Consider the following 12140-nt stretch of genomic DNA (forward strand, 5'->3'; position numbering starts at 1 on the left):
ACAATCGCTGCACCGCATCGGACATCCTTCACAATCGCTGCACCGCATCGGACATCCTTCACAATCGCTGCACCGCATCGGACATCCTTCACAATCGCTGCACCGCATCGGACATCATTCACAATCGCTGCACCGCATCGGACATCCTTCACAATCACTGCATCGCATCGGACATCCTTCACAATCGCTGCACCGCATCGGACATCATTCACAATCGCTGCACCGCATCGGACATCCTTCACAATCGCTGCACCGCATCGGACATCCTTCACAATCGCTGCACCGCATCGGACATCCTTCACAATCGCTGCACCGCATCGGACATCCTTCACAATCGCTGCACCGCATCGGACATCCTTCACAATCGCTGCACCGCATCGGACATCCTTCACAATCGCTGCATCGCATCGGACATCATTCACAATCGCTGCACCGCATCGGACATCCTTCACAATCGCTGCACCGCATCGGACATCCTTCACAATCACTGCATCGCATCGGACATCCTTCACAATCGCTGCACCGCATCGGACATCATTCACAATCGCTGCACCGCATCGGACATCCTTCACAATCACTGCATCGCATCGGACATCCTTCACAATCGCTGCACCGCATCGGACATCATTCACAATCGCTGCACCGCATCGGACATCCTTCACAATCGCTGCACCGCATCGGACATCCTTCACAATCACTGCATCGTATCGGACATCCTTCACAATCGCTGCACCGCATCGGACATCCTTCACAATCACTGCACCGCATCGGACATCCTTCACAATCGCTGCACCGCATCGGACATCCTTCACAATCACTGCACCGCATCGGACATCCTTCACAATCACTGCATCGTATCGGACATCCTTCACAATCACTGCACCGCATCGGACATCCTTCACAATCACTGCACCGCATCGGACATCCTTCACAATCACTGCACCGCATCGGACATCCTTCACAATCACTGCACCGCATCGGACATCCTTCACAATCACTGCATCGCATCGGACATCCTTCACAATCACTTCACCGCATCGGACATCCTTCACAATCACTGCACCGCATCGGACATCCTTCACAATCACTGCACCGCATCGGACATCCTTCACAATCACTGCACCGCATCGGACATCCTTCACATCGTTCACAATCATTATTACACTGGACATCCTTCACATCCTTCACAATCATTATTACACTGGACATCCTTCACAATCACTGCATCGCATCGGACATCCTTCACATCCTTCACAATCATTATTACACTGGACATCCTTCACAATCACTGCATCGCATCGGACATCCTTCACATCCTTCACAATCATTATTACACTGGACATCCTTCACAATCACTGCATCGCATCGGACATCCTTCACAATCACTGCATCGCATCGGACATCCTTCACATCCTTCACAATCACTGCATCACATTGGACATCATTCACATCCTTCACAATCACTGCATCACATTGGACATCATTCACATCCTTCACAATCACTGCATCACATTGGACATCATTCACATCCTTCCAAATCACTGCATCACATTGGACATCATTCACATCCTTCACAATCACTGCATCACATTGGACATCCTTCACATCTTTCACAATCATTGTATTACATTGGACATCTTTCACATCCTTCACAATCTTTGTATTACATTGGACATCCTTCACATCCTTCACAATCACTGCATCACATTGGACATCATTCACATCCTTCACAATCACTGCATCACATTGGACATCATTCACATCCTTCCAAATCACTGCATCACATTGGACATCATTCACATCCTTCACAATCACTGCATCACATTGGACATCCTTCACATCTTTCACAATCATTGTATTACATTGGACATCTTTCACATCCTTCACAATCTTTGTATTACATTGGACATCCTTCACATCCTTCACAATCACTGTATTACATTGGACTTGACATTGATTGTGTGATTCTTCATCTTTAACCCAAGTCATATGCATCTTTAGCCAATGGTGTATGTGCACAATGATAATGTACACACACAAGCACTTCAGCTGATTGTTCTGAAGGGTTAACTCAGGACTTCCACTGTCGTCTTCTATCTCCTTCTTCTACCCAATCAGAAGGGCGATGTACATCTGATGGGGGTCAATACCATGATGAATGGCTATTCAACCAGCCGAGAATACTGTCCAATATGCTGCTGGCATGATAGAATGGGCAATAGACAGGGGTTAGTGGACTTTAGAGCACTGCATAGGCAGATAGGGAGCTTTAAGGGTAGATAGTATGATGACCCTAACTCTTCATGACCCTAACTCAATCAGTGCACCACATCACACTGGACATTGACTGTGTGACTCTTCATAATTATCTTTAGCCAAAGCGCCAGTACATCCACTAACATTCAAAAGTTTGGGCACACCTACTCATTCAAGGGTTTTTCTTTATTTTTTTTACTATTTTCTACATTGTAGAATAATAGTGAAGACATCAAAACTATGAAATAATACTTATGGAATCAAGTAGTAACCAAAAAAGTGTTCAACAAATCAAAATATATTTCATATTTGATATTCTTCATTCTTCAAATAGCCACCCTTTGCCTTGATGACAGCTTTGCACACTCTTGGCATTCTCTCAACCACCTTCACCTGGAATGCTTTTCCAACAGTCTTGAAGGAGTTCCCACATATGCTGAGCACTTGTTGTCTACTTTTCCTTCACTCTACGGTCCGACTCATCCCATACCATCTCAATTGGGTTGAGGTCGGGTGATTGTGGAGGCCAGGTCATCTGATGCAGCAATCCATCACTCTCCTTCTTGGTCAAATAGCCCTTACACAGCCTGGAGGTGTGTTGGGTCATTGTCCTGTTGAAAAACAAATGATAGTCCCACTAAGCCCAAACCAGATGGGATGGTGTAACACTGCAGAATGCTGTAGTAGCCATGCAGGTTAAGTGTACACCCCCACACTATAACACCTCCTCCATGCTTTACGGTGAGAAATACACATGCAGAGATCATCCGTTCACCCACACCGCGTCTCACAAAGACAAGGTGGTTGGGACCAAACATGTCCAATTTGGACTCTGGACCAAAGGACAAATTTCCACCGGTCTAATGTCCATTGCTCGTGTTTCTTGTCCCAAGCAAGTCTCTTCTTCTTATTGGTGTCCTTTAGTAGTGGTTTCTTTGCAGCAATTCGACCATGAAGGCCTGATTCACACAGTCTCCTCTGAACAGTTGATGTTGAGATGTGTCTGTTACTTGAACTCTGTGAAGCATTTATTTGGGCTGCAATTTCTGAGGCTGGTAACTCTAATGAACTTATCCTCTGCAGCAGAGGTAACTCTGGGTCTTCCTTTCCTGTGGCGGTCATCATGAGAGCCAGTTTCATCATAGCACTTGATGGTTTTTGCGACTGCATTGAAGAAACTTTTAAAGTTCTTGACATTTTCCAGATTGACTGACCTTCATGTCTTAAAGTAATGATGGACTGTCGTTTCTCTTTGCTTATTTGAGCTCTTCTTGCCACAAATGTACTTTTAAGAAGGCACACCTGTTAATAGGAATGCATTCCAGGTGACTACCTCATGAAGCTGGTTGAGAGAATTCCAAGAGTGTGCAAAGCTGTCATCAAGGCAAAGGGTGGCTATTTGAAGAATGAAGAATATAAAATATATTTTGATTTGTTTAACACTTTCTTTGGTTGCTACATGATTCCATATGTGTTATTTCGTAGTTTTGATGTCTTCACTATTATTCTACAATGTAGAAGATAGTAAAAAATAAAGAAAAACCCTTGAATGAGTAGGTGTTCTAAAACTTTTGACCGGTAGTATAAAACTCTGTGTGTGTGATTCACACAAGTGCTTCGGCTGCTTCCTCTCTATAGAGTTCTCTCTATCTCCTTATATCCATATCATTCTACATCAGTAATCAATCACTTACCTGTCCTGCTAAGTACATTCATGAGGGTCAATAGTATGATTAATGACTATTCTACCTGCTTTGAATGGGTTCCACGATGCTGCTGTGTCCTGTAGGAGGATGGCAGGGCTATAGACAGAGGGAGGCTGACTTTGCAGCACTGTGTAGGCTGCCAGGTAGCTTTAGCTGTGGGTAGTAGTGAAATGTTTAGTGCCTGTTCTCTGGCTGCCTACAGTGTACATTTCTCACAGCAGAAAACTGTTGAAAGTGAACAGGCTGAGATTAGCAGGTTTATATGTGTGTACAGTGCATTCGGAAAGTATTTAGACTCCTTGACTTTTTCCACATTTTGTTACGTTATAACCTTATTCTAAAATGGATTAAATTCATGTTTTTTTCTCATCGATCTACACACAAACCCCATAATGACATCACAATACCCCATAATGACAAAGAGAAAACAGGTTTTTCAAAAACAAAAATACCACAAGTATTCAGACCCTTTGCTAAGAGACTTGCAATTTAGCTCAGGTGCATCCTGTTTCCATTGATCATCCTTCAGATGTTTCTATAACTTGATTGGAGTCCACCTGTGGTAAATTGGTTGGACATGATTTGGAAAGGGACACACCTGTCTATATAAGGTCCCACAGTTGACAGTGCATGTCAGAGTAAAACCCAAGCCAGGAAGTCGAAGGAATTGTCCGTAGAGCTCCGAGACAAGATTGTGTCGAGGTACAGATCTGGGGAAGGGTACCAAAACATTTCTGCAGCATTAAAAGGTCCCCAAGAACCTAGTGGCCTCCATCATTCTTAAATGGAAGAAGTTTGGAACCACCAAGACTCTTCCTAGAGCTGGCTGCCCGGCCAAACTGAGCAATCGGGGGAGAAGGTTTTTGGTCAGGGAGGTGACCAAGAACCCGATGGTCACTCTGATAGAGCTCTAGAGTTCCTCTGTGGAGATGGAAGAACCTTCCAGAAGACAACCATCTCTGCAGCACTCCACCAATCAGGCCTTTATGTAGAGTGGCCAGACGGAAGCCACTCCTCAGTAAACGGCACATGACAGCACGCTTAGAGTTTGCCAAAAGGCACCTAAAGACTCTCAGACCATGAGAAACAAGATTCTCTGGTCTGATGAAACCAAGTTTGAACTCTTTGGCCTGAAAGCCGAAGCATCACATCTGGAGGAAACCTGTCACCATCCCTGCATACCACTGCTGGCTTGCTTCTGAAGCTAAGCAGGGTTGGTCCTGGTCAGTCCCTGGATGGGAGACCAGGTGCTGCTGGAAGTGGTGTTGGAGGGCCAGTAGGAGGCACTCTTTCCTCTGGTCTAAACAAAGATCCCAATGCCCCAGGGCAGTGATTGGGGACACTGCTCTGTGTAGGGTGCCGTCTTTCGGATGGGACGTTAAACGGGTGTCCTGACTCTCTGAGGTCATTAAAGATCGCATGGCACTTATCGTAAGAGTAGGGGTGTTAACCCCGGTGTCCTGGCTAAATTCCCAATCTGGCCCTCAACCATCACGGTCACCTAATAATCCCCAGTTTACAATTGGCTCATTCATCCCCCTCCTCTCCCCTGTAACTATTCCCCAGGTCGTTGCTGCAAATGAGAACGTGTTCTCAGTCAACTTACCTGGTAAAATAACGGTAAATAAATAAATAAATAAATGGTTGTGGCAGCAAAAAGCTGTGGAAATGTTTTTTTTTGGCGGCAGGGACTGGCAGACCAGTCAGGATCGAGGGAAAGATGAACAGAGCAAAGTACAGAGAGATCCTAGATGAAAACCTGCTCCAGAGCACTCAGGACCTCAGACTGGGGCAAAGGTTCACCTTCCAACAGGACAACGACCCTAAGCACACAGCCATGACAACACAGCAGTGGCTTCAGGACAAGTCTCTGAATGACCTTGAGTGTCCCAGCCAGAGCCCGGACTTGAAACCGAACTAACATCTCTGGAGAGACCTGAAAATAGCTGTACAGCGACGCTCCCCATCCAACCTGACAGAGCTTGAAAGGATCTACAGAGAATAAACTCCCCAAATAAAGGTGTGCCAAGCTTGTAGCGTCATACACAAGAAGACTCAAGGCTGTAATCACTGCCAAAGGTGCTTCAACAAAGTACTGAGTAAAGGGTCTGAATACTTATGTAAATGTGATATATATATATATATATATATATTCTTTTTTTATACTATTGCTAAAATTTCAAACCTGTTTTTGCTTTGTCATTGTGGGGTATTGTGTGTAGATTGATGAGGAAAAAAACAATTGAATCCATTTTAGAATATGGCTGTAAAGTTTTTAAAAAATGTGGTGAAAGTCAAAGGATCTGAATACTTTCCAAATGCACTGTAATATAATAATAAAATAATGATTGAGAATATAGTCACTGAGAAACAATCACGGTTTTGGATATTGAATCCTTCCTGATGTCGTGAGCCAGCCAGCCAGCCAGCCAGCCAGCCAACCAACACAGCCAGCCAGCCAGCCAACACAGCCAGCCAGCCAGCCAGCCAGTCAGCCAGCCAGTGCAGTGGAAAGCATTGTGTTGAAGTAAACACATTTCACAGAGCCAGTGGAGAGAGGGAGTTTCAGAAAAGCCTATAGGCTACTGTACCGAAATGCTGTCCTTGTTCTTCTGTGCCTGCATAGTGCTTAAAACAGATGTCAGCACTACTGTAAATGTCAGCACTACTGTAAATGTCAGCACTACTGTAAATGTCAGCACTACTGTAAATGTCAGCACTGGACCAATAGAGCAACAAGGTAATATTCTCATTGGCTGGTATGGAAATAGGACAGAAAATAATACAAATCTCCTCATAAAAATGACGACATTGGCAAATGATTGCCCTGAGTCTGGATGTGGTGAAAGGATATAGAGAAATGGTGTAGCCTGGTTCCATACCAGTAGGCCAACTCCTCTGACTACTGCCGTTTTCATTGGACCATACAATACAAGGAGACTCCTCTGACTACTGCCGTTTTCATTGGACCATACAATACAAGGAGACTCCTCTGACTATCGTTTTCATTGAACCATACAATACAAGGAGACTCCTCTGCCTTCCGCCATTTTCATTGAACCATACAATACAAGGAGACTCCTCTGACTACCGCCATTTTCATTGAACCATACAATACAAGGAGACTCCTCTGCCTACCGCCGTTTTCATTGAACCATACAATACAAGGAGTCTCCTCTGCCTACCGTTTTCATTGAACCATACAATACAAGGAGTTGGCTATAGCACTGAGTGGCAACACTAATTAGTGTTCTGATGGTTCACAATGCTCCATGCTATTAATATCTGTCAAGTACAGTGTCACTACAATTAAACTATGGGTTGAGGGGTTGAGTGGTAAGCCACTTAACTCAGAAGGAAAACAACTGTTCCACTGACTGTCAAGATAAATGTGTGTACTGTCAAGATAAATGTGTGTACTCTCTAGTAATGGAATAATCTCCAACCAGGTTTGACTGTGCTGTGCTCGTCGTGTCCAGTATAATGACTAGCCTGTAGGAGCGCCCTAACTTCATTAAAGCCTACAAATAACTGGTCTTCCTTAGATAATCAATTGTAGATCTATACAATCCAGCTCCTTGTGAGTTTGGTGTTGCTTCTCAACTGTCTGAGGACAGACTTCTTTGTATAGGCTGTGTACTACACAGGAACAGGCAAAACACTGGTACTGTACTGTAAACTATAATATTTATTGTTTTGACATCTATTTTAAATCTGAATCATCTCATGATGACAGATTAACAAAAAAGAAAAACAATCATATATTTAAAAACACACTGGTTTCATGTTTAAACACAGGTCTAATTGAATTAATTCACTACTGCACCAATCAGTGGGTCCACTTTTATAATAAGCCTCACAATGAGTCACATTCAACATTCTCTTCTATTCAAGTAGGAGATGACAGAGCATAACTACATGATTTTTCTTTGGATACATCCAGGCCCCCCTTTGTTGGGCAATAGAATGATGATGACAATTTTATGCATCTGTGAATATTGCATTAGAAAACACGGCGTGTGATTTATGATCGCTGCAGAAACACACTCAGTGAGACATATTGAGCTTTTGTTCATACTTCATAGTAGAAAGGAAGAATCCTGTTAGAAAACACGAATAGCCATAATTTAAACAATTACAAATGATACCATTTTGTGTATCAATGTTTCAACAACCAAGCAATATTCAATTGAAAGAGATTGAGCGCGTAGTTTACATTGATTTGGGCTATCATGCGACACCAATAACAGTAACTAGACTACAGTAGCGGCGCAGACCTGCAATAATAAAAACAAGACTCACGGAATAAAAGCGGGCGAAGCAGGCCTGCCATGACTGCAGCGAAAACAATTCCAGACTATTTAGAACTGTTATTACTCGTTGGTTTTCAGCTGTAGCGGGCGGAGAGAACGCACCTCATCGCATACTGGCTGGTTAAGAAAAACGCTAAGCGTGATAAGCGTCTGAACTTGGATGCTCCGGTTCACGATTATCTGCATCTCTCTCAGCGCTGTGTGTGTGTGGAGACAGGCTCGCACTGACAGATGCTGCTACTATGGCGCTTTCAAGACAACTCGGAAACTCGGTATCTCCGAGTTAAAAATGTATGTACGTTATTGGTCTATTCTGATATTTTCTGGGAAGTTCCGGCACCATGTTTCTTCAACGAGTGTGCAAGTCGGAAATTTCCGAGTTGTCATGAACGCGGCATATGACAACGGCTGTCTGTGCGGGCATAAGCACCCGTCACATAATGTCACATAATGTAAACAATGACACTTCAGAGGTAAACCCTCTCGTCTGAATTAAATGTTGACAGTCACATTCTTTCGTGTAAATGATAGCACGGGTGCAGTGATTAATTTAAACTAGAAGAACAGGCCTTTATGTATTCTACCAATTGTACCCCACACACCCACAGTGGGTTTTCTGATAGAGCTGTAGAGATGCAACCTGGTCTCAGAGCATATCGTATTATTATTTTAGTAAATCCGAGACACCGTATTTATTATGACATGTGACATTTCGTATGAACTTGTGGATGTCCATCATGGTATGATATGTTACGAATGTGCAACTCCTACACATGTTACAAATTACATTTCGTAAGTGTTATGAATTTGCAAATTCATAACATATCATACCATGACGGACATCCCAAAATGTGTTGTAGCTAACGTTAGCTAGGTGGCAAATGCTAACGTTAGCTAGCTCTAGGGGTTAACGTTAAGAGTTAGGTTAAAGTTTTAGGATAAGGGTTAGCTAAAAGGTTTAGGTTAGGAGAAGGGTTAAGGGAAGGGTTAGCAAACATGCAAAGTAGAATAATTTTTTGTTGTTGTTGCTAACTAGCTCAAATGCTAAAGTTGTCCGTGATGAGATTCGAACACGCACACTCCTTTCATTTGTGTTAAGTAAACGTAGCATGTCAAACTAATTTGAGTGTCATAGTACGTCTAGTCTATGTTACGTCTAGTCTATGAGACCAGGCTGAGATATACAGCAGGCTAGGAGTTTGATTCACTGATAGACGAGATGAAGAGAGACAAAATCAAATCCACAAATTTGATCTGTCACGTGCGTCATAAACAATCGGTGAGACTACGAGTGAAACGCTTACTTACGGGTCCTTTTCTAACAAAGCAAAGTAAAAAAGAAAAACAAAAGAGATAGTGACACAAGGAATACATTTCACAGCAAATAGCAATGACAGGTAATTGAGGTAGCTGAGGTAGCCATGGAGTGCATTCAGAAAGTATTCACACCCCGTTGACTTTTTCCACATTTTGTTACGTTACAGCCTTATTCTAAAATGGATTATATCATTATCCCCCCTTGTCAATCTACATGCAATACCCCATAATGACAAAGAGAAAACTTATGGTAGAGTGGCCAGACAGAAGCCACTCCTCAGTAAAAAAGGCACATGACAGCCCACTTGGAGTTTTCCCAAAAAGCACCTAAAAGGACTCTCAGACCATAAGAAACAAGATTCTCAGGTCTGATGAAACCAAGATTGAACTCTTTGTCCTGAATGCCAAGTGTTACATCTGGAGGAAACCTGGCACCATCCCGACGGTGAAGCATGGTGGTGGCAGCATCATGTTTTGGGGATGTTTTTCAGAGGCAGCTCTGGAGCAGGTTTTCATCTAGGATCTCTCTGTACTCCGTTCATCTTAGATGAAAACCTGCTCCAGAGCGCTCAGGACCCCAGACTGGGGTAAAGGTTCACCTTCCAACAGGACAACAAACCTAAGAACACAGCCAAGACAAGGCAGGAGCAGCTTTGGGACAAGTCTCAATGTCCTTGAGTGGCCCAGCCAGAGCCTGGACTTGAACCCGATCGAACATCTCTGGAGAGACCTGAAAATAGCTGTGCAGCGACGCTCCCCGTTTAACCTGACAGAGCTGGAGGATCTGCAGAGAAGAATGGGAGAAACTCCCCAAATACAGGTGTGCCAAACTTGTACCCAAGAAGAATCAAGGCTGCAATTGCTGCCAAAGGTACTTCAACAAAGTACTAGGGTATAGTAAAGGGTCTGAATTCTTATGTAAATGTTATTTCAGTTTTGTATTTTTAATACATTTGCAAAGATTTCTAAAAACCTATTTTTGCTTTGTCATTGTGGGGTATTGTGTGTAGATTGATGAGGGGGAAAAAAACAACGTAATCAATTTTAGAATAAGGCTGTAACGTAACAAAATGTGGGAAAAGTCAAGGGGTCTGAATACTTTACGAATGTACTTAATGAAGATGGTGACTGTGGTAAACTCAATGTTATCGGATGAATCCCGGAACATACAGTTGAAGTCGGAAGTTTACATACACTTAGGTTGGAGTCATTAAAACTCGTTTTTCAACCACTCCACACATTTCTTGTTTAAACAAACTATAGTTTTGGCAAGTCGGTTAAGACATCTACTTTGTGAATGACAAGTAATTTTTCCAACAATTGTTTACAGATTATTTAACTTAAAATGCACTGTATCACAATTCCAGTGGGTCAGAAGTTTACATACACTAAGTTGACTGTGCATTTAAACAGCTTTGAAAATTCCAGAAAATTATGTCATAGCTTTGGAAGCTTCTGATATGCTTATTTACATCATTTGAGTCAATTGGAGGTGTACCTGTGGATGTATTTCAAGGCCTACCTTCAAACTCAGTGCCTCTCTGCTTGACAGCATGGGAAAATCAAAAGAAATCAGCCAAGACCTCAGAAACAAAATTGTAGACCTCCACAAGTCTGGTTCATCTTTGGGAGCAATTTCCAAATGCCTGAAGGTACCATGTTCATCTGTGCAAACAATAGTACGCAAGTATAAACACCATGGGACAACGCAGCCGTCATACCGCTCAGGAAGGAGACGCGTTCTGTCTCCTAGAGATGAACGTACTTTGGTGCGAAAAGTGCAAATCAATCCCAGAACAACAGCAAAGTACCTTGTGAAGATACTGGAGGAAACAGGTACAAAAGTATCTATATCCACAGTAAAACGAGTCCTATATCGACATAACCTGAAAGGCCACTCAGCAAGGAAGAAGCCACTGCTACAAAACCGCCATAAAACAGCCAGACTACGGTTTGCAACCGCACATGGGGAAAAAGATCGTACTTTTTGAAGAAATGTCCTCTGATCTGATGAAACAAAAATAGAACTGTTTGGCCATAATGACCATCATTATGTTTGGAGGAAAAAGGGGGAGGCTTGCAACCCGAAGAACACCATCCCAACCGTGAAGCAAGGGGGTGGCAGCATCATGTTGTGGGGGTGCTTTGCTGCAAGAGGGACTGGTGCACTTCACAAAATAGATGATATCATGAGGAAGAAAATGATGTGGATATATTGAAGCAACATCTCAAGACATCAGTCAGGAAGTTAAAGCTTGGTAGCAAATTGGTCTTCCAAATGGACAATGGCCTCAAGCATACTTCCAAAGTTGTGGCAAAATGGCTTAAGGACAACAAAGTCAAGCTATTGGATTGGCCATCATAAAGCCCCGACCTCAATCCTATAGAAAATGTGTGGGCTGAACTGAACGCGTGTGCGAGCAAGGAGACCTACAAACCTGACTGAGTTACACCAGCTCTGTCAGGAGGAATGGGCCAAAATTCACCCAACATATTGTGGGACGTTTGTGGAAAGCTACCAGAAACATTTGACCCAAGTTAAACAATT

General features: G+C 43.1%; 1 protein-coding gene across 3 annotated transcripts in view; it reads right to left on the minus strand.

Moving 5' to 3' along the window:
* Positions 1 to 8685, minus strand: part of LOC139553294 (podocalyxin-like protein 2) — a 31803-nt gene extending 23118 nt beyond the window's left edge. The window contains exon 1 of one of the 3 annotated variants that reach the window (XM_071365496.1): positions 8378 to 8685. Coding sequence is in view for 2 of the 3 variants with exons in the window: in XM_071365478.1 (XP_071221579.1) it covers positions 8265 to 8295 (31 nt within the window). In the remaining variant the exon portion in view is untranslated. Of the gene's footprint in view, positions 1 to 8264 lie in introns of all 3 variants that reach the window. The other 2 variants (XM_071365478.1, XM_071365486.1) reach the window with 2 other exon arrangements.
* Positions 8686 to 12140: the final 3455 nt, after the last annotated feature.

The sequence above is a fragment of the Salvelinus alpinus genome, chromosome 2 (assembly GCF_045679555.1).
Source record: "Salvelinus alpinus chromosome 2, SLU_Salpinus.1, whole genome shotgun sequence".
In the NCBI taxonomy this organism is placed as follows: domain Eukaryota; kingdom Metazoa; phylum Chordata; class Actinopteri; order Salmoniformes; family Salmonidae; genus Salvelinus; species Salvelinus alpinus.